Here is a 24406-nt window from a genome sequence, read left to right on the forward strand (position 1 = left end):
TAATTGTTTTCTTCTACAAGAACTTCCTCATGGCATGGAGATGGTTCTGGCTTCCCAAAGACTATACCAGTTGAATGCCATTCTGATGATGTATCTTTTATCAGAGAACTAGCCTCACTAAGTTCAAAGATACTCATCACCAGAAAGCTGATGACCACTAGGTGGTGGATTTTTTTTTAAAGCCATAACAATTCATGAAAAGCATGAAAAATTGGGATATATATGTATATATCCATCAGAAGATGGAATATATATAAAAATCATAACAATTACATAACAGTTATGCAGTGCTGTAAAATTCATAAGCCTGACACAGAGTGTCTCAAAAGTCAGCATGTTAAGCTTAAAATTTAACACCAATGACTTCCAGATATTCCATTTGTTCTCTCCATTTTTGAATAGTCTCTGGATCTGACTACAATCAGCCCTCTAGTGATAGAACTGCATAACTGTCTGCTGAAGCATCTTGGTAGCATCCTCCATTTAGTATCCAGCTTTAATCCCTTAAAACTGCACTATGACTTTTGGAATCCCCTGAATATGCTCTCATTTGAGCTTCCCAACCATTTGGAGAGAAGATCTCATCTATATTACTATGCCCACTTTACAGCATGCCTAAATGATTTGCTCCTGGTCACACCTTTAAGTCAGAAGCAAGATTCAAACCAAGGTCTTCCTGATTTCAAACCCAGCTCTTTGCTTATTATATCAGATTTTTCTGAGCATGGATGAAATCAGATTTCTTAGGGAATAGTGAATCTGAAGGATCCCATATGAAGTTCTATTCCATGTGAAGTTTTAAGAGAAACTACAAAAGATGCCAGTCTTAGGTTTGTTTGCAGCATTTGGTGCAAGACTTAGACCCCTATACCCTAATTCAAAATGGCAGGCTGCTCATACTTTGCCTACTAACTCTAGTCTTTTAATCTCAAGAAGGGGCACCTGGAGGATTACTCACAATTCAGGACAACTGTTTGCATGGTCACGTCACATGTGCCAGGTTGGAGATGTCACACAGACTACTCCCAGTTGGCCAGAGCATTGATCATAGGCATGGACACATCAGACACCTTCCTGTATTGATTCACTAATGTGTCTACCTGAGCAGATTTCATTTTTCCCCCCTTTGTACAATGAGATTTTTAGATATTGACCTTCCAACAGCAGGAGGAGAAAATTCTCAATTTTGGCCCAGAGAGAATAGGAGCAGTGAGGTTTTGTTTCAGTCTAGTGTGTTGTGAATGAAATGAGGACATCAGACATTAAAAACCAAACCAGATCATTTGGATCAGGATGTGCCTGGATGAAAGCACTGGCTCTCCTTTCACAGGGAAAGGGCTTGATTTTCCAGATTTGTTCATTGTTTAGCATATTCTGTTCATGGAACTGAGGTTAGAACACTCGTTTCTCTTCCTGTCATTAGAAGGACTTGCTTAGTGACTTATACTTTCAAGTGGAATTAACCTACAGTCATAGATGGATTGTGTTCCAGATCCCAGTTGGTAGTAGTACTCTCTTCCTTCTTAGGTTTGTATTAATGATATATCCCACTGGTCTTCTACCCTCAGAAAGTAGGTAAGCTCCTTGAGGGTTGGAATGATTTTGTTTCTTTCTTTGTTTCCCCAGAGCCTAGCACAGTCCCTGGCACACAGCAGGTGCTTAATAAATATTTCATGGAATTATTTTATTGAATTTTTTAATACCAGTGTTTTTATTACACAAAAGATGTTAGACTTTTTTCTAAAAAAAAAACAACAACTGTATTTGCATTGAAAAAGACTAGAGGAACATTAAATATATATGTACGTACTGTATATATGTGTGTGTGTATATATGATTGGGCATGGCATATTGACTACAGAGCTGACCTCCAAGCAAGATAATCCTATTACCAAAGTCCTACCTTTCATCCAGACTAGTAGTGTGAACCTGAGTTAATCACTTAACTTCTCTATGACACAGGCAGCTCTTTCAGGTTGGGTTACTTAAAGAAGATGCCAATATGCATTAGTAAAGGAAGTTCCCAGAAGTTCCTAGGCACTGATAAGATATGTATATTTTATGAATATGAATATGTGCTTACTCTCAAGTAAAATATGTATAGAATCTCTAAATCACAATGCAAATGCATAGATATCTGAAGATATAAAAAGTACATGCATGTGAGTATGCATACACAGACATAAAATGTTGTTTTTGTCCCTTATTTCATTTTTTTCATAGCTATATTTAAAAACCAATTATTACTTGCATTCATCAAAACTAGAATCTATAGATCTCTAAGGTCCTTGTTTGCTAGACAAGGCTCAAGGCAAAGGAAAAGAAAGGAGAAACCTTAGAAGACATAAGGCTCTTTTAGCATAAGAAATTTGCTTATCTGGGACCATTGTTCTTAAAAGACTAATTTCAGCATCCAGTGACAAATCACATAAATACAGGGCTAGATACTAAACCTGTGATACCACTGGTATGGGTATTTCCAGATAAATAAACACTTTCTATCAATACACATTAGTACCTCAACTACAAATGCACATAATATTTCTCTTTTCTCCCTATTTATCCTTTCTTTCTCTCTCTCTCTCTCTGTCTCTGTCTCTCTCTGTCTCTCTCTGTCTCTCTCTCTCTCTCTCTCTCTCTCTCTCTCTCTCTCTCTCTCTCTCTCTCTCTCTCTCTCTCTCTCTCTCTCCCCCTCTCTGTCTCTGTCTCTTTCTGTCTCTCTGTCTCTCTATCTCTCTCCCTCCCGCTCTCTCCTAACCCCTGTCTGTCTCTCCATCTTTCTCCTAATATAAATATACAAAGATGACATATATGTATCCAACATATAAATGTATTTAAATATTATATATGTATAAATATATATAAAGGGACTTTCCTTAAAGTCTCTCATTCCTTTGAGACTTTCTGAACTTTATTAAACAATCTTAGATCTCTATACAAACAGTAGAAATCCATGGAGCAAATTGTTTTTGGTAGAGGCAGGAAAATCTTCCCGAATTTAGAAATCTTGCTACAGCATCAAGTGTCTGATGCCCCCATACAGTAAAGCCAGTTAGAATGCACTTTGTCTCTCCACATGGCCTGCTAACATCATTGGATCACAAGTTCATAGTGAATTTGGTCCAAATATCGACTAGACCATTGTTCTCTTTATGCAATAGAGATTGCAGATGTCCCATCTCAGTACTTCATGGATATTTCTTCCACTGATATAGGCAGTGATTGCTTTCTGTATTCTAGAGCACTGAATAAGCAGCAGAGAAAGGCATCAGTGGAAGTTTAAAGAGAAGCCTGCCTCTAGCAAAATGTTAGAAGGAAGGTATAACTGGGGGACAGCTAGGTGGTTTGATGGATTGAGAACCAGGTCATGGGTGAAAATCTAGTCTCAAATACTTCCTACCTGTATAACCCTGGGCAAGTCACTTAACCCCCATTGTCTAGTCCTTATCACACTTCTTTCTTGGAACCAGTACAGAGCATTTATATGAAGACAGACAGTAAAGGTTTTTTTTTAAATAAAAAGGAGGAGAAACACTAATTGAATTTTCTCATTTCCCTTTAGAGAGAGTTTTCCACTGAAGCATAATTATATACCAAAACAGGGATTCTTCCCTTGGGGTTCATGACATGACATGCTTATAACTATTTAACTACTAGGTCTTTAAAATAAAAACAACATATGTACAACACATTTTAAATTTAATTTGCTTTATTAACATTTTCTCCATCATATTCTCAAGTCTATATAATTAACAAAGCAAATCAAGGCTTGATTTGAGACATTTGCTCATTCCTGAGATATAAATGCTCACACTGAAAATTTAACAACTGGCTTTCATCACATCACTAGATCCACTGATGGATTTCAAGGGGTCTGTGAAGTATGTGTATGGGGGGGGGGGTTCATCTTTATTTTCACTACTGTAAAACTGAAATTCACCTTCAATTATGAATGTGTGCAAAAAATATTATTCCAGAAAGGAACCCACAAGCTTAACCAAACTGCCAAAAAAGTCCTTAATTCATGAAAGGTTAAGGACCCTTGAACTAGAATAAAAACATTTTAAAAATCAGATTTATAGTAGAAATGTTTGACATTTCTTTGGGATCCATTAAAATTTCTACAAATCATACATTTTTAGAATTGGAAGGGATGTTAGACATTTTCCAGTTCTACCCTCCCATTTTACAGATAAGGACATTGAGACCTATAAAAATGAAGTGATTTGCCCAAAGTCACATGTAAATAGTACATAGATCTGTGATTCACATCAAGATTCTGTCTCCAAATCAAGAATTCTTTCCACTGTAATAGGCTATAGTATATGTAATTATAGAGGTACTGTCCTTTGGCCCAAAGGAAATAATTCATGTACATGTTTTTTCCTAATAATCCAAGTCTTACATATATTTGCAGGAGAAATCAGGTGAAGAAAAGAAACTATTCTTCTACTTTCCAAAATTGATTATGTGACTTATGAAATTTCTATATTTTATTCATAGAACAAAAATCAACAATTATCTTTAAATTTGCTTTCTCCCTCACAACCCCTTGACTTTTCCAAATAATTTCTGATCAATGAGACTCATTGGGGATAAGAAGAACAAAGTTGGTACCTGGTTCAAGGCTGCAGAATTGTCATTAGAGTCTCCATCCAGGGTAGCAGAAGCTGAAAGATTGAGATGGGTCCAGTCTTGAATGGTCAAGTTTCTCCATCTCCTTTTGTGTGGGAACATTTGTTCTCTTTTGTTACATGGACTTTTGGTCCAAAGAAGATTTAGAAGCTGGTCTATTTCTAGAAATGTCATTAAAAAAACCAGTGTCAGAGTACATGTTGTCATTTTTAATCTATGGGAAGAAATACTGTATATAAAATCATGAGTTAATTATGTAAATAATAGGTAAAAATACATTGTTTTCTCCTCTGTAGTAATGGGAATGGTTATCTATATTCACTCTAAGTCCCTTTGTAGCTCTAAATCTGATAGTTCTGTGATCTGTTTTACTCATTTTAGATTGTTGACCATAGCTCAGGGGATATTTTGTAAAGGAAATTAGGTTCTAATGAATATTTTAAATCTGTAAGGGATAATGAGGAAACCCTATTATCCTCAGGAGATATTCTAAGATGATGAAATCAGAGACCAGAGACAGAAGGGATTTCTGAGACCCTTGAATCTACCTTCAGATACCTAATTAAGAATGCTGACCTGAAGTCAAAATGAAGGGCAATACACAGGGAGTAATCATAACTGTGAATGTGAATGGGCTGAATTTACCAATAAAAAGGAAGTGGATAGCAGAATGTATTAAAAACCAGAATCCTACCATATGTTGTCTACAAGAAACATACTTAAGACAGGTAGGAAAACATAGGGTAAAGGTAAGAGAGCAGAGATAAATTTACTGGGCTATAATAGAGACAAAGAAAGCAGGAATAGCAATCATGATGCCAGACATAGTTAAAGCAAAAATACATCTAATTAAAAGAGATAAGGAAGGTAACTACATCTTGATGAAAGGCAGTATAAATAATGAAGAAATATCAATACTCAACATATAGACCAAATGGTACAGCATTCAGATTTCTAAAGGAGAAACTAAAGGATCTTAAGGAGGAAATAGATAGTAAAATCATAATAGTGGGAGGCCTCCTCTATCAGAACTAGATAAATCAAACCAAAAAATAAATAAGAAAGAAATAAGGGAAGTGAATGAAATATTAGAAAAATTAAAGGTAATAGTTATCTGCAGAAAAACAAGTATAAAAAATAATATACTTTCTTTTCAGCAGCACATGGCACATATACAAAGATTGACCATGTACTAGGGTATAAAAACATTGCAAACAAATATAAGAAAGTAGAAATAATAAATGTAATATTTTCAGACCATAATGCAATAAAAATCATTATCAATAAGGTCTTGTGGAGAGGCAGATTTAAAATTAATTGGAAACTAAATAATCAAATTCTTCAAAACCTATGGATAAAAGAACAAAAAATCAAAGAGACAATGATTGATTTCATTTAAGAGAATGACAACGAGGAAACAACTTATCAAAATCTATGGGATGCAACCAAAGCAGTACTCAGGGAAAAGTTATATACCTGAGTGCATATATCAACAAATCATAGAGGGAAGAGGTCAATAAATTGGGAATGCAACTTAAAAAACTAGAAAGAGAAATAAAAAAATCCCCAGATAACAACCAAATTGGAAATTAAAGGAAAAATTAATAAAATTGAAAATAAAAGAACTATTGAACTGATAAATAAGAATAGGAGCTGGTACTTTGAAAAAACTAATGAAGCAAATAAAGGACTGGTTAATCTAATAAAAAAGATGAAAATCAAATTAACAGTATCAAAGATGAAAAGGGCAGCCTCACTTTTAACAAAGAGGAAATTAAGGTAATTATTAAGAACTATTTTGGTCAATTATATGGCAATAAATATGACAATCTAGTTGAAATGGGTGAATATCTACAAAAATATAAATTGCCTAGATTAACAAAAGAGGCAATTTGATACTTAAATAATCCCATATCAGAAAAAGAAATTGAATAATCCATCCAAGGAACTCCCTAAGAAAAAATCTCCAAGACCAGATGGATTCACAAGTGATTTCTATCAAACATTTAAGGCACAACTAATCCCAATATTATACAAACTATTTGGGAAAATAAGCAAAGGAGTTTTACCAAATTCCTTTTATGACACAAATATGGTACTGATTCCAAAGCCAGGCATACCAAAAACAGAGAAATAAAATTACAGATCAATCTCCTTAATGAACATAGATGCAAAAATCTTAAATAAAATGCTAGCAAAAAGACTTCAGCAAGTTATCACAAAGATTATTCTTTATGACCATGTGGGATTTATAAAATGAATGTAAGAATGGATTAATATTAGAAAAACCATCCACATAATTGAACGTGTAAATTGTAAAAAATAGACTCGAATACAGGACTAAAATCCCCACAAGCCTTTGCTCCACTTCCCCAAAATGCTTTGTAATCTCACGGGAACTCTGAGGTGGACCAAGATCCAGGAAGGATTTAAGCTGGTGGCAAAGGTTTTTGGGGCTCTTTTTGGACTTCCATTTTGGAGCAGACACATCTCTTCTGTGATGTGAGTTTATCTTGCCTAGGCCTTTGGCCTAGGCATGTGTTTTTTCTTATTCTATATTTTCTTTAATCTTTAACCTTTAATAAACCTCTAAAAATATAATACTCCTTTCAGAGAGAAACTAATTTCTACCTGCCTCAGTCTCCCCTAAATTTTAACTGTTACAGTTTATGGTGACCACTAGATTGGATGAGAACTTCTCAAATTTTTTAGCCTAGATAATGATTTTTTTTAAGCCACCTCTGTCCAAGATGCTTTTTAGAAAACCATCTTGATCAGGTCCTGCCTGCAGCCCTCTCCTGCTCCTGCTTCTTCAGCCTCTCACCTGGTGCCCGAGCTCCTGGCCCAGCTTGTCTTGTTTTACCCTTACAAAGCTGTTGATCAGCTCCTGCCTGCCTGTTTCCGCCCGCTTCGGACAGCCACTTCTCCTGGCCCCACAAGGGCTGCCCCCTCTGCTTGGCCCTGCTTGTCTGTGCTCTGGCTCTGGCCCCGGCCCAGCAGACTTTCTCTCACCTGGCCCACCTGATTCAACCAAGATTGTAATCACCTGATGACCGGCCTGCCCAACAAACCCAGATCCTTGGCAGGTAACAAAAAGGGGGGGGGGGGCGTATTGGCTCCACGTGGACTGGGGCAGGAGGAGGTATCAGAGCAGGGGAGAGAGAAAAGGGAGAGGAGAAGAAACAGATTTTTTCAAACAGAAACTTAATAGCAATGAGCTGCTTAAAAGGATACCTTTTGACTCTTCTGGTAATTTCATTGACTTCACCTGCCTGTCAGGGAGCAGATTCAGCCCAAAGATTCAACTTTAACTTTGAAGGGGCAAATGGGTGGCTCAAGGAACTGGGAGCCAGACCTGAAGATATTCTGTCCTGGGTTAAAATCTGGCCTCAGATACTGCCCAGCTGTGGGGCCCTGGACGGGTCCCTTAACCCCCATTGCCGAGCCCTTACCACTCTGCTTTTGGACAATAGACATTTAAATGGATAATTAATTAAAACAAAACAAAAACAAAACAAAAAACACACACCTAAGGAACTTTAAAGACTGGAGGTTATGATTTTAAGGCATTTCAGACTCTAATGGTTTATAAAAATCTCTGTATTCTATTGCATTTTTTGTTTAAGGTTTAACTTTGTGATTTTAAGTTCATATATTACTGGATCGAATATTATTATGTTACACTGAAGGTTGATTGAATTTATTTTGAATGTACTGAGTTTTGAAATTCTGTTGTTTTCCCCCTATAACTGTGCTGAAAAAATATTAGTGATTAAGCCCATATATGAAAAAACAGCCTTTCTATTTTTGCCTTTGTAAAATTGTCATAGAGATAGATGGACTTCATCAGAACTGGTTACAATTGAATAACAGCCTTTGGAAAAATTAATGTGGTAAATATCTCAAATGATTTTAAGGGTTTTTTAAATATGATTTTTGTAATTTTTTTAAACAATCTCTGGTTATTTTGCCTGCCCCTACCACGAGGTAAGGCCCATTCTAATAGCTGAAGTGAAATACATTTTATAAACCCCAACCTTCCCACATGTGAATGGAAGTTGGGCAGTTAATCTCAGGGCATTTGAACCCCTAAAAAGCCTCCAAGAAAAAGGAGCACCCCTTTATTTATACTCTTCAGCTCACTACTTTACTTGCACCAGAATCTATATCTAGATTTCTTGATTATGTTCTTAACCCAAGATGAGTTTTACCTTGTTTAAATATATATATATATATATATATATATATATGTTTATTACCAAGGTTGAAAGATTTGCTGCGTTTGTAAAAATTGTGATGAATATCCATCAATTCATAGGCTTTTAAATGTCATACAACTTATGTGAAATGTGAAAGTGTGTTTGTTTGCTATTGTAATTAATTGGGCTATTGAGAATTTTGGGGATATTGATACTACATATTTGTACTACTGTTCAATTCATTTGCCTTCTACTCACAGTGATCATGGCCAGATATTAAGAGGAAATGGATCTCATTTTTGGTGAGAAAGCCTTGCATTTTATATTTTCTTAGCTGACACAGAGTGTCAATGATTATAAGCTATATTTTTGAATTTTTAAAGCTCTTTTATTATTATATTTTTCTTGCATGTGCAATATACTTTTTCAGTTTTTTTACTTTTTTTCTCTCTTTTTTATATTTCAAGCACATGTCATCAGCATTAAGATTTTCTTTAACTTTTTGACTTTTCAGTGCTACAAGTTTAAGATATATTTGTCAATGCATTCCCTAAAAGCTTGTGACTATAAAAACGATGCAACTAATTATTTAAATAAATTATGGGACTTTGCTTAATGATTCTTTCTGATTCCAGGACAAGAGATACACACAAGAGCCATTGCACAGAGTCAAAGAAAACCCAATCCAGGATGGATTGATGCACTTCCAGGCCAATACAACCTAGTGTGAGACTTGAGGTTGCGACACTTGACCTATGTTAAGTTGGAGGCCTTCCTTGTGTCCACACTCACTCTGAAGATCACAGATGAGTATCCCGGAAACCTTGGCTCCTATAATCTGGTCCCCTTTTCTGCCTTCCATAGTGTGGTACCTTTCTGTAGTCCTGGCTATTGACTGGGTAAATGCATCATTGCTTAGATCATTTTGATTGGGCCCTGATTCAAAGACCTGTTATAGATTTATTTCTCTTTTTACTTAGAATTTTTTCACATAAGACTTTGATAGTCTATATTTTCATCCAGTTTTTTCTTTTTTCTTTGGATTTTTCTGATATCTTGTTAATTTCTCTTGCCAATTGATTCATATACCTCATACCTCAGCCATGCATCCCTAAGTGATCCTGTTTTTTTAATCACCCTCTTAACGGGGGGAATGTAAAAAATATCATTATTTAAATTGCAAAGTTTAGATTCCTTTTGAGAAGAATTTTAGGTAAAGAAGATGCTACCTCTCTGAATCCAGAAACTGAACTGTTGGAGAAGATACCAGGAAGAAGCCTCCAGACCACAAGTTGCACAAAATTGAACTTTGGGTGTGGTTGATTGAACATTTATTTGTATGTATACTTTCACGCCAAAGGGGACCACTCCCTAACTGGCTTTTTGTCAATGCGTTCAGCAATTATTGGTTTTTTTCTCTTATCCTCAAATTATTGTAATCTTTAAATTGATTATGTTTTATGATCCTTTGGGGAAGGACTTCTTCCCAGAGGATCAAATGGAGGAATATAAAAAATAGACTCGAATACAGGACTACAACCCCCACAAGCCTTTGCTCCACTTCCCCAAAATGCTTTGTAATCTCACGGGAATTCTGAGGTGGGCCAAGATCGAGGAAGGATTTAAGCTGGTGGCAAAGGTTTTTGGGGCTCTTTTTGGACTTCTATTTTGGAGCAGATGCATCTCTTCTGTGATGTGAGGTTATCTTGCCTAGGCCTCTGGCCTAGGCACATGTTTTTTCTTATTCTGTATTTTCTTTAATCTTTAACCTTTAATAAACCTCTAAAAAATATAATACTCCTTGCAGAGAGAAACTAATTTCTACCTGCCTCAGTCTCCCCTAAATTTTAACTGTTACAAAATAATTAAGCCAACAGAAATCACATGATTAACTCAATAGATGCAATAGATGCAGAAAAAGCCTTTGACAAAATACAACACCTATTCCTATTGAAAACACTAGAAAGTATAGGAATAGAAGGGCCCTTCCTTAAGACAATATATAGTATATATCTAAAACCATCAGCAAGTATCATCTGTAATGAGAATAAGTTAGAAGCCTTCCCAACAAGATCAGGAGTGAAACAAGGATGCCCATTATCATCTCTATTATTTAACATTGTACTAGAAATGCTAGCAATAGCAATTAGAGAAGAAAGAGAATGAAGGTATTAAAGCAGGCAATGAGGAGACTACACTATCACTCTTTGGAGATCATATGATGGTCTACTTAAAGAATCCTAGAGAATCAACCAAAAATTTAGTGGAAATAATCAACAACCTTAGCAAAGTTTCAGGATACAAAATAAACCCATATAAATCATTGGTATTTCTATATATTTCCAACACAACTAAGCAGCAAGAGTTAGAAAGAGAAATTCCATTTAAAATCACCTAGACAGTATGAAATATTTTTAAATCTATTTGCTAAGACAAAGACAGAAATTATATGAACACACTATAAAACACTTTCCACTTAATTATAAGTAGATCTGAATAATTGGAAAAACATTAATTCTTCATGGGTAGGATGAGCTAAAAGTGATAATCCTACCCAAATCAATTTACTTATTCAGGGCCATAGCTATCAAACTACCAAGAAACTTTTTTATAGAATTAGAAAAAAAAATTGACAAACTTCATTTGGAAGAACAAAAGATCCAGAATATCAAGGGAACTAATGAAAAAAATGTGAAGGATAGGGGCCTAGCAGTACCAGATCTTAAACTGTGGTCATGAAAACAAATGTACTAAATCACTATTGATTAGAAAAGAAATTAAATGACTCTAAGTTACCACCGTATACCTAGCAGATTGATCAATAAGGCAGAAAAGAAAAAATGATAATTGTAAGAGGGAATATGGCAGAATTGAGGCACTAATGCATTGTTAGTGGAATTGTGGTCTAATCATTCTGGAAGGCAATTTGGAACAATTCCCAAAAGCAATAAAACTCCATATTCTTTTCTCCTATAATAAAATTACTAGGTCTATATCCCAGAGATTTTTTTTTAAGTGGAAAGGACTTACTTAATAGCAGTTCTTTTTCTGGGTGGAAAGAATTGGAAATTGATAGGATATCCATCAATTGGGGAATCACTGAATAAATTGTAGAATCCTATGCTGCTATAAGAAAATCTAAGCAAGATGATTTCATAAAAAGCATGAAAGACCTACATGAACCGATGCAGAGTGAAATAAGCAGAAACCAGAAGAACATTATACACAGGAACAACAATACTGTAAAATGATCAATTGTGAAAGTCTTAGCTACTCTCAGCAATACAATGGCCTGATCAGGACAATTCTGAAGGACTTATGTACCAGAATGCTATACATCTCCAGAGAAAGAACTATTCAAGTTGGAATACAGATCAAGGTATATGAGTTTTTGCTTTATTTTATTTATGTTTTCATTTTGGGTTTGTGTTTTATATGAATATTTTCTTACAACAATAACCAATATAGAAGCAATAAAAATTGTAAATAAAAAATGAAAATTTTGAAGGAAAACTACCCTGATGTTATAGAACCAGAAAGTAAAATTGAAATTAAAAAAATCAACTCACCCCTTCCAGAAAGAGATCCCAAAATGCATACTCAGAGTTTTCTTGACCAAATTTCCAAACTCCCAGATTTAAGTGGAAAATAACCCAAGCAGTCAAAAAGAAACAACTCAAATATTGTGAAGCCACAATCAGGATAATACAAGAATTAGCAGCACTGGGCAAAAAAGGGCAAAAAAGCTAGGAATACAACAAAGAATCATTTATCAAAACAGTATAATGCTTCAGGGGGAAAATGGGCATTCAAAGAAATAAAGAATTTTCAAGTATTCTTGATGAAAATATCAGAGTTGAATAGAAAATTTGATTCTTCTCAAATGCAAAACTCAAGAGAAGCATAAAAAGGTAAACAGGAAAGAGGAATCAAAAGACATTCAGTAACGTTAAATTCTTTACATACCTATGTGGGAAGATGGTACTTGTAATTAATAATATATTTATCATTATTAGAGCAGGTAGAAGGTATGTACATAGACAGAAGATAAGGGCATGAATTGAATCTAATGGGGTGTTATCTAAAAAAAATTTAGGGGGTAAGAAAAGAATGCCTTGGGAAAAAGGTGAAGGGAGAGGTAGAATGGGGTAAATCATCTCACATAACAAAGGCACCAAAAAAAGAGCTTTTACAGTAGAGAAGTTGGAAGAAGTAAGGAGGAGAACACTCAAACTTTGCTCCTATGAAAATTGACTCAAAGACGGAAGAATATACACATTTATTTGGGGATAGAAATCATTTTTACCTTACAGGAAAGCAGGAAGGAAATGAATTAAGAGAAGAGGAAGTCAGATCAAAGATAGGACAAATTGGGGAAAATGTAGTCAATATCAAAACCAAATATAAAAAATGTGTTTTGAAGATGGACAGAATAAAAAGATAGAACATTATACACATTAACAGCACTATTGTTTGATGAACAATTGTGAATAACAGCTATTCTTGGCAATACAATAATCCAAAACATTCGCAAAGAATTCATGCTGAAAAGTGCCATTTGTTGTTAGAGAAAGAATTTATAGACTGAATAAAACATCCATATTTCACTTTCTTTTTTTTTTGGTTTGAGTTTTCTTCCACAAAAAGGCTTAATATGGGGAAATGCCTTGCACAATTGGACATGTGAAATCTAGATAATATTGCTTACTGTCTCATCAGAGGAGGAAGGGATAGAGGAAAGAAGGGAGAGAATTCAGGACTCAAAATTAAAAAAAAATTTTAAATAATTTTTACTTATAATTAGGGAAAATAAAATATGAAATTAAAAACTTCCCCCAAACAAACAAAAAAGAATATAAATTTGTTTGAATCGTGGTTCTTTTTATTGACTGTTTGACCTTAACTAAGTAATTTAACTACATTAACTCCCAGGTCCCTTCTAGCTCTAAATCTATTATCCTATGGTCCTATGTAAAACAGCACAGGGAAAATGACAGTTTCAGGTAGGTGACACAGAGGATAGAGTACAACCTAGAGTCAAGAAGATTTCAATACAAATCTGGGCTCACATACTTACTAGCTATATAATCATGACCAAGTCTCTTACTCTCTGCCTCAATTTCCTCATTTCTTAAATGAGGATAATAATGGTAACTATTTACCAGGGCAATTGAGAATATCAAATCAGATCATTGTAAAATGCTTGGAACAGTGCCTAGCATGTAATCAGTGCTATATGTTAATTTTATTATTTTTATTTTTTATTATGATTCTTTAGCTATTCCATTAAAGTCCTTCTTCAAACTGATATCAGAATAAAATAGAATCATGGCATTTAAGAATTTTAAGGATCTCAGAATTTGTCCAATCCAACTCTTCTCTGGAGAAACACAGTTGATAAATGGCAATCTAGACTTTCCTTTTGGACTTTTTGAGGGGTCCATTCCCCTCTTTATCTTGAAGACCACATTGGACAGCCAATCAACTTGATTTTCGTGACATTACACTTAATATGGCATCTCTGCAGTTTCTACCAATTTTGCCTTCTTGTGTTTAGCAGAACAAGTTTAATTCCTCTTTCATAATAAAGCCTTTGAAATACTTGAAGATAGCTATTTTTACCCACTTAAGTTTTTCTTTCTCCAGGCTTTTGCTGTTGTTCTGTCATTTCAATCATGTCCAACTCTTCATGGCTCCATTTGGGGTTTTCTTGGCCAAGATACTGGAGTGGTTTGTCATTACCTTCTCTGGCTCATATTTTTTTTTTTACAAATGAAGAAACTAAGGCAAACTGGCTTAAGTCGTTTGCCCAGAGTCACACAGCTAAGTATCTGAGGCCACATTTGAACTCATGAAGATGAATCTTCCTAATTCCTGGTCTGGCACTCTATCTATTCCTAAACATCCTCATTTACTTAAATTGACTTAAATTGATGTCCATATAGCATTATTTCAAGTATCTTCACCATTTTCATTACTTTTATTTGGGCTTTATGGTTTATCAATAGCCATCCTAAAATGCAACATCTAGATTGTTTTCCGACTAGGGGTGATGAAACAGAGACAGAGAGATACTATCACCTCCCTAGTACTATAGATACTATGCTTCTTGCAACATATTCTAATATTGAATAAACATTTTTTAGCGGTCAAGTCCCATTATTAACTCCAAATACCTTCCATTAAGATACCTAGATTTTTTTCAAATTCTTCTACCAAAGATAGAACCAGAATATTGCCATGGATCCTACTTGACTATTGGTGCTCTAAATGAATCATTAATAAATATAGTGATGGCTATCCCTTTGGATAATGCTGGTTCCATCAGCAGATGATCATCTGAATAATGTAAACTGGGACAAGCATTCATAAGTGTATTTATCATCTGCAGATAGGTGCCTCTTTCCAGAATGTATAATTTCCAAAATTACTTGTATGGAATATAGTCAGAAGAGCAAAATTTGGAACCATATTTTGCCATGTTCAAACAATAGGTGTTTTGAGGCTGCAAAATTAACCATCCTAGATATGTATAAATAACAATCAGCCAACCAACAAATATTAAATGATCCTCTCCTTGGAGCAGAGTTTTTTCAGAAAAGCAAGAATAAAGAAAGAGAAGCAAAATTTTAAAATTATATATCTCCACTGCTGGCTAGTAAAAGATATGCAAAGTTAGATTACTTTGTGGTAGACTATCTGTGGGAATATGGGAGTCAGGAATTATGAGCACATTTTGCAGAAATATGCATGGTTTAGGTGTGAATAATATTAACATAAAAGTTACAATCTCCACTTAGGTAACATAACACTCTTAACATTCCTATTGTTATGAACCTCTTCTCACGTAGAAAGTTATGTCATCTGAATGGTCTTTGTGAACTTTACCAGATAGCACCATCTGATTCAAACATCTTCATCTCACATACTGTAGAACCTCAAATTCTACCCTTAGAAAATCAGACCTCTTCATTAAACTCTGCCCTGAACGTCAAGTGTTCAATATTAAAATGAAATTACATGGAGTAATTAGCTTCTTCATATGATCATTTATATTTAGAGATACATGAGACGTTAGTGATCACCTGGATCCAACACTTCTCATTTCAAAGAAGAAACTGAGATCCAGATAGTTTTAAGTAGGTCATCCAAAGTCACATTGGTACATCTGGAGTTTGAACTCAGTTGCCTTGACCCTAAGTTTTGAGATCCATTAGTTTGATGGATAATTTTCCTCCCAATGGAAAGAAAAATCTGGATGCCTGGGTATAATAAGAGTTTGGGATGGGGGCAGGGTGGAAAAAGAAGTGTTGATTTGAATAGAGGGACGAATTGGTAAAAGGGCTGGGGGAAATAAATAGATCCCAGTGATGAAGAAAGTTTAAGACAAAGACACTTAATAATTTGAACTGGACTATCATCCTTCTCAAAGATGATACCAAATTCCTATATAATAATAATAATACTTATATTTGCTTTAAGGTTTGCAAAGTGTTTTACCAGTATTAATTCATTTTATTATCATAATAACCTTGGGAGGAGGGTACTATTATTATTGCTATTTTACGTATGAAGAAACTAAGGTAGACAGAGATTACATGACTTGCCCAGGAATACACTAAGTATCTGAGGCCAAATATGAACCCAGGTATTTGAGCTTCTAGGTTGTTCACTCTATTCACTAGGCATCCTAGTTGTCTCATAATATGAGCAATCCCAGACAAGAGCTTTAATGAAGAGATACTCTTGGTTCCTGGCTACTTCTGCTCTGGACTTCATTATATTTTTCATTACTAAAAAAATATTAAACAAAATGGAAATCTGGTTTGATTATACTCTTAGTCAATGGCTAAAACACCCACATGCTCTTTCATTCTCTTCCCTGTGAATCAAAATGTACTTAGAATCTTCTTAAAAGTTTTAACAAGTACATGTGATTATGTAACCATATTGGGCATTTGCCATTTCCTTTGTTACCATTTGGTTTTTTAATGCCAGATTGTTATTAAGTGCATTTTAAAACACATGCATATAACAAAGAATGATAAATTCAAATCTGCAGGGAACTTAAAAACAGTAAAGTCTGTCTCTAAAACTATGCTGATTGATTCCACTATAAAATTATGCAACATAACCTTAACTGAATCCTTTCTTTATGCCTCCTAAAAACTTTCACTATGCCGCACATCCCATCAACTTTTCCCAACCCTTTCATCCCTCTTCAAATCTCCTTTGGCTCTTTCTCACTTCCCCTCTTCCTACTTCTTCCACTCTTTCAGCAGAGAATCTTGCTTCATATGTCACTAAAAAATGAAGCTATTAGCCAAGAGCTTCCTCTTCCCCTCTACTCATTTCACATCATTTGGGCACCTTCTGATATTTTCTCCTTCTTCATCTCTTATCCACAAATGATATTATTCCATATTATATTTTCCAGCACATTAACCCTACATCATTCCTATTTTCTTACTTATTTTCTATCTCTACCTGTCTACTGGGATCTTCTTTGTTTTTTACAAATAAGGTCACGTCTCTCTCATCCTCAAAAAACTTCCATTTCAACCCCACTGTCATCTTATATTTCCTGCTTTTCATGGCCAAGTTTCTTGAGAAGATCATATACGTTTCCTGCATCCACTCCCTTCCCTCTCACTCTTTTCTTAACTCTCTGCAGTTCAGAAACTGCTCTCTCTAAATTTACCATTTATAGCCTAATTGACAAATCTAATGGCTATTCCTTGGTTTTCATCCTAACTCTACTCAGCCCATCCTCTGTGCCTTCTGGAATGACAGTAAACTTCCTTTCATCTTAAATCTTTGCTTCTTCCTACTTTCTGAAGTCTAATTTCCCTCTGATAATAGACTCTTTTGCCATCCTTTCCAGTACTGGCTGTACCATCACTCATTCTCCTTGGCTCACTATTTGAAGGCAGGAAAGTTGAAATACTCCTGAATCCCTATTGCTACTTTCAGGTTCTCCCCCATAACCTTACTATCCCACAAAATCTACAAATGTATTCTAGCTTCAATAATTCTAAAATCCCCTTATCCAGATACAATCTTTCGGTTTTTACCACTCATGCCTTCTTTTATATAGCTTCATTCATTCATTCTTTTTTTTTCACATTGCAACCTCCAGTCACTTGACCATTCAGTTCTCTCCTGAGACAATTCCCTTGTTCTAGCCATTCTCTCCTCTTCTTCCCATCTTGATCCTTTGGTGAACTGCTTCCACCTTCTTTTCTCTTGAATCCTTAGGTTCCTTATCATATCACCAATTATGCCTAGTCAAGTTTCAGCTTAGATCAGTCCCATCAATCAACAGCGTTGTTCCTACATATGTGCTGCTGAAGGAAGGTGGAGAAATCATGCAACCATTTTGATTTGGTCAACTACAGACTTATGTTAGACAACTTTGATTTGGTCCTGACTGCTGCTAGACAATCCTACTGTACCTTATTTTATCAACTCACTATGCAACTCTCTAGATGGGCTCTTCCAAACCTTTTCATCTGCCCTCACACTTCCCGTGACTCTTCCTAATCCCACTTAGCTAAAAACTTCAGTTCTTATTTTACAGAAAAAAAAATTGTGAACTCCATTTTTTCCTTCTTCCCCATTTCCCATCACTCAGATACCTCCTACTACTCTAGCCTCCTACACCCTTGACTCACATAAAGCAGTGACTTTACCCCTTATCAGGGTTAACTCCTCTACTTGTTCAAGTGATCCCATTCCCTCTCAATGTCCTCCAACAGATTGCCCTCCCTCCACTATTATCACTACATGTTTGCTTATTTTCATTCTCTTGCTATCTACTGGTTCATTTCCTATTGCCTAAAAACTTGCTTATACCTCCCTTATACTGAAGAAAATCCTTATTCTATGTATAAGCACACTGATCAAATAAGATGCCCAATTCTTGTTTGGTGACAGATTGACTAATTTTTTTCTATTTTCAAATATTTTATTTTTTTCAATTATATGTAAAAACAATTTTAACATTAATTTTTTATTTGAATTGCAAACTCCTTCCCTTCCTCCCTTCTTTTTCTCACTCCTCAATGAGAAGTAAAGTAATTTGATATATATTATATATGTGCAATCATGATAGCATATTTCCATATTCATCATATTGTAAAAGAAAACAGAGATCAAAGAAAAAGTCAAGGAAAATAAATTTTTTTTAAAATGCTTCACTTTGTACACAGACTTCATTAGTCCTCTCAGTGGAAGTAGGTAGCATGTTTATTTGATCATAAGTCCTTCAGAATTATCTTGGATCATTATATTGATGAGAATAGTTAAGCAATTTACAACTGATCCTCCCACAATAATGTTGCTGCTTTGAATGATGCCCCCTTGGTTCTGCTCACTTCACTTTGCATCAGTCATGAAAGTCTTTCTAGGTTATTTTTGAAACTATCTTGCCCATAATTTCTTATAGCACAACAGTGTTCCATCACAATCATATACCACAGCTTGTTCAGTCATATTCCAATTGATGGATATTCTCTGTTTCCAGTTTCATTCTTTCCCTTTACAAACAGAGGTGCTACAAATATTTTTGAGCATAGAAGTCCTTTTCTCTTTCTAAAAAAATTCTTTGTGATACACATCTGCTATATTGCTGAGTCAAAAAGTATATATAAGTTGTATAGCCCTTTGGTCATAGTTTCAAATTGCTCTCCAAAATGGTTGGATTAGTCCACAATTCCATCAATAGTGTCCCAATTTTTTTACATTCCCTCCAACTTTTGTCATTTTCCTTTTCTGTCATATTTACCAATCTTATAGGTTTGAAGCAGTGCCTCAGAATTGTTTTAATGTGAATTTCATTGAGCAATATTGATTTAAAGCATTTTTATATGACTACAAACTATTGACTTCATCTAAACATTTCATCTGAAAAAACATCTATCAAATGGAAAATGACTTGACTTCTTGTAAATTTGACTCAGTTTGCTATATATTTGAGAAACTGAGCCTTTACCAGAGAGACTTGTTATAATCCCCTCCTGCTTTTCTACTTTCCTTCTAATTTTGACTGGATTGCTTTTGTTGTGCAAAACAATTTTAATTTAATGTAATCAAAGTTATCTATTTTATATCTCATGATGTTCTCTATCTCTTTTTTGGTCATAAATTCTTCTCTTATCCAAAGATCTGACAGGTAAATTATTCCATGCTCCCCTAATTTGCTTATGGTATTATCCTTTATATCTAAATCATACTCCTATTTTGAAATTGTGATTGATTGCTTTTTAAACACATTTATCTTGATGAATTTTATTACTTCTGAATGCCTGTTTGAGGATAACAAGAAAGATATAACTCAGAGCTAGTCATCCTGGCTATGGTCATTATGGATGACTTTTTGACAACCTATTCTTTCATAGAAAGGTATGCCTTCTTTGTAAAGGGAAAAGGCTGCCTTACCTAGATCTGTAGAACCCCTTCGATTGATCAAAATGCCCTATTTTTAATCCTAATTTGGATGAAAGCAAAATAAGCAAGCCCTTGCTGCAGTTAGTTTGATTAGTTTTCTCTGACTTTCAAAGTCATCAAAACAAACTTGTCATGCTTAGGGTCTCCAATAGGTATTACTTTAGTTCAGGTCTTTATCATCCTTCTCCTAGATTATAACAACTGCTTTTAAAAAAATCTTTACCTTCCATTTTACAATCTATACTGATTATTGGCTCCAAGGCAGAAGAATAGTAAGGGCTATGCAATGGAGGTTAAGTGACTTGCCCAGAGTCACACCATTTAGAAGTGTCTGAAGACAAATTTGAACCTAGGACCTTCACATCCCTGGGACTGATTCTCAATTCACTGAGCTACCTACCTATCCTGCAACAACTTCTTTACTGGTATCCCTGCCTTAAGTGTCTCCCAATCCAGTCCATCTACCACACTGCTGCTGAAGTAATTTTCTTTAAGCATAAATCTAATAAGTAACTAACCTACTGAACCAACTTTGGTGGTTTTCTATTACTTCTTAGAGAAAATATAAAATCTCTGCTCAGCTTTTAAAGCCTTAAACAACTTGGTTCCCAAACTCTCTATTCCAACTCAAACTAGGCATTATCCTTTCTCCAGGTTTGTTCTAAAGTCAGCTTGTACTGGCCATCAAGAGCTGATGGTTAAGTTTTCAGTGTAGAGCAGATTAATTTTTTAAAAAAACTCGGAAAGACCTACATGAAATAATGAAGAGTGAAATGAGTAGAACTAAGTGAACATAATATACAGCCACTGAATTAATATTTGAAGAAACATTTGTGAATGTCCCCTCCAAAGAATGAACTGTTAAATATAAACATGGAAGAAATAATTTATATACACATATCCCTGTTTCAAATGATACCCTCTCTGGTTCAGGGAGAGGAGGGAGCGATTGAGATATCTGTGAATAAATTCTATTAAAAATAAACAAATATATTTTATTTTTCATAGTGCAAAAAGAATTAGCTACTCTAATCAAGCCAATGATATAAGATAATTCCAAAGGACTCATGATGAAAAATGTTATCTACCTACAGAGAGAGAACTGATGAACCTGAAAGCAGATTGAAGCATATGTTTCTATTTATTTTTCTTTTTTGTGTGTTTTCCTTTTCAACATGGCTGATAAAGAAATAGGATTCAAATGACTTCACATGTAAAATCAATATTATATGACTTGCCTTTTCAATGGGTGAGGGAGAGGTGGAAGTAAGTGAATTTGGAAGCCCAAATTTAAAAAAAATGTTTAAAAATATTTAAATATAATTCAGAAATATTTTATGAAATAAACATATATTAAAATATTTGGTATGAGTATTTACAACTCAGAAATTGCCTAATGCTATAGATCAGCTCTAGGTTTATTCTTTTTTAGATTGTTTAGTCTAAAGAAAGTAATGGAGAAAATGTCAATAATGCAGATCAAATTAAAAATGTGTTTTGCCATACTTTTTCCCAGGGAGCTGGTTGTTAAATATTTACTAGCATACCCTTGAGTCTCCTCTCACACTGGATTCCAGTCAGACAGGTCTAGTGCTTCCTCACACATACAATATTGTATTCAGTTTCAGCGCTTCTTTACTGACCAACCCAAGTGTCTGGAATTCATTCTTTTCTACCCTCTGACTCACAGAGTTACTATTTTCCTTCTTGCCCTACCTTCTGCATGGGTACCTTCCCATCAATTTACCATACATTTTGCTCTTTTGAATATATTAATATTTCTTTAATAATAATGAAGTTATATATACTTTATAGGTAATTGTCCCTTCTATTAGAACATGAGCTCCTTGTGAGGAAGAACATTTTGATTCTTTGTACCTGAATTCCCATGGCCTGACCCAATATCTGACATATAGAAAGCAGGTGATTGATTAATTTCAATGAGCTCACTAAATAGTTATTTTAATTACACATTATTCAGTTCTGAATAACTAAATCAGAAGTTTTAAACTTTTTGTGTGTCTTGGATCCTTTTGGCAATGTTATGGACTCCCTTCTCAGAATAAAATTTTTAAATGAATAAAATTAAAAAACCATAGGATTATAAAGGAAACCATTTGTACTGATGAATAGTTATTTTTTAATTAAGAAAAAAAAAAACAAGTTCATAGAACTCAGGTTAAGAGCCCTTTCCCTAAATGAATCTCTGCATTTAGCAGAAACCACTGGTTCATGATGGTAACATTGGACTGCCTCCAAAACTAACCAAATGAATTTGGATAAAATTCCTGAAGTCATCATCATCATCATCATCATTATTATTATTATCATCATTGTTATTATTGCTTTTTAATCTGAGGCTCCAGAGAGGTCAGATTATCTACTAAAGTCAGATGAAGACATGATGGCTGCAATGGATGCCTTTCTTTCATTGTTGCTGAACTTAAAATCTCCTTGTTTGTAAAGTCCAGAACAAACCTTCTTCTCTCCTGGTCCATCCAACAGTTCTTTGTTGCAAAATCCTATGGACTTCTAATTGAATCCAAATCAATCAAATTTTATTCAAAGTCATTTCCTATGCACATACATTGTGACAGACATGATGCTACAATATGAAGATGAAAAGACAAAAATTAGTCAGAGCTTCCCAATTTCTGGACCTCAAAAAGATCTCAGAGGCTATTTAGTCTAATGCCTTCATTTTATACAGGAGGAAACTAAGGCCCAGCTAAGATAAATTACTTGCACAAAGTCACTTGGTTGTTTAGTTGTTTCAGTTGTGTCTAACTCTTTGTGGTCCCATTTAGGATTTTCCTGGTAGATATTGGAATGCTTTGCCATTTCCTTTTTTTTACAAATGAGGATCTGAAGTAAACAACAAAAAAAATTTATTTATCTGAGGTAAAGTGACGTGCCCAGGATCACACAACTAGTAACTGTCTGAGGTCAAATTTGAACTCAGGAAAATGAGTCTTCCTTGCTTGGGGCTATATCCACTGTGCCACCTACCTGGAAAGAGACAGGATTAATTTTTTGATTCTGACTAATGTCCTCAAGGTCTTTATATTTTACTAGAGGGAAAGATCATGGCACAGTGAGGAAAATAGCAAATGTAAACAATGAATATGGAATAATCTAGGAGAGGATAGGAGAAAATAACTTGAGGGAATCAAGAAAAAATTCCTGGAGAAGGAAGTGATTGAGCTGTCTTTTCAATGGTCAAAACTAGCTACCACTTTACAATCCCTTTTCTCCAAACTTATTTATGGATCCTTATTCCTTGATAAACCTGACATCTGATTCCTCTGCTTGCTTCTGGACTACTGAGCATTACTAAGGAAAGTTGCAAAATCTAGCTGATTTTACCCATGGAAATGAATGGTACAGAACCTCACAGAATCATGGACTCCTGGAATTGAAGTGGGAAGAGTCTTCCTATCTCAGTTGAGTCCTTTTGCCATTCAATAATCCTTCAACTCCAACCTCCATCTTCCATTTCAAGAATGGAACTTTTGCCTTTCTCATCTCCACCTACTGGTTTCCCTGACTTTTTTAAAATATCCCAACCAAAATACAATTTCTTTCCACAGAATAACTTTTCCAGCCCCTTTTAATTCAATTGCCCTCCTTTTAATTAATTACTATTTATCCTCTACATGACTTGTTTGTACGCATCTTCTGGCTTATCATCTCCCTCTCTGGATTGTTAGCTCTTAGAGAGGAGAGACTTACATTTTAGTTTTTGTATCACAAGTGTCTGGTACACAGTGGGTACTTAATAAACATATTTTGAGTGACCATCCCTTTCTACTTTTCCTAATGATAGTTCCCCAAATTCTCTTCTCTGTTCTAACCTGCAACAATTCTCCTACTCTTTATGTCTCTGCCTCTCTCTGTCTCTCTGTCTTTGTCTCTGTCTCTCTCTCTGTCTCTCTCTCTGTCTCTCTCTCTCTCTCTTTCTTTCTCTCTCTGTTTCTCTTTCACACATACACACATATACACCTCATATCACACCATATGACCTAATCACTGAGAAGACTGCAAGCTACATATTGCCTTAGAAAATTAAATTTATTTATGTATTTCCTTTTAAATTAATATATCAACACATTAAAATCAGATAG

The 24406-nt window shown here is 34.8% G+C and overlaps 1 protein-coding gene across 2 annotated transcripts in view; it reads right to left on the reverse strand.

The window, feature by feature from the left end:
- Positions 1-24406, reverse strand: part of SLC39A12 (solute carrier family 39 member 12) — a 114180-nt gene that overhangs the window by 69888 nt on the left and 19886 nt on the right. For both annotated transcript variants that reach the window (XM_007504911.3, XM_007504910.3), the window contains exon 5: positions 4618-4796. In XM_007504911.3, coding sequence (XP_007504973.2) covers positions 4618-4796 — 179 coding nt within the window. The remainder of the gene's footprint in view (positions 1-4617; positions 4797-24406) is intronic.

Source organism: Monodelphis domestica, chromosome 5 (genome assembly GCF_027887165.1).
Source record: "Monodelphis domestica isolate mMonDom1 chromosome 5, mMonDom1.pri, whole genome shotgun sequence".
Lineage (NCBI taxonomy): Eukaryota > Metazoa > Chordata > Mammalia > Didelphimorphia > Didelphidae > Monodelphis > Monodelphis domestica.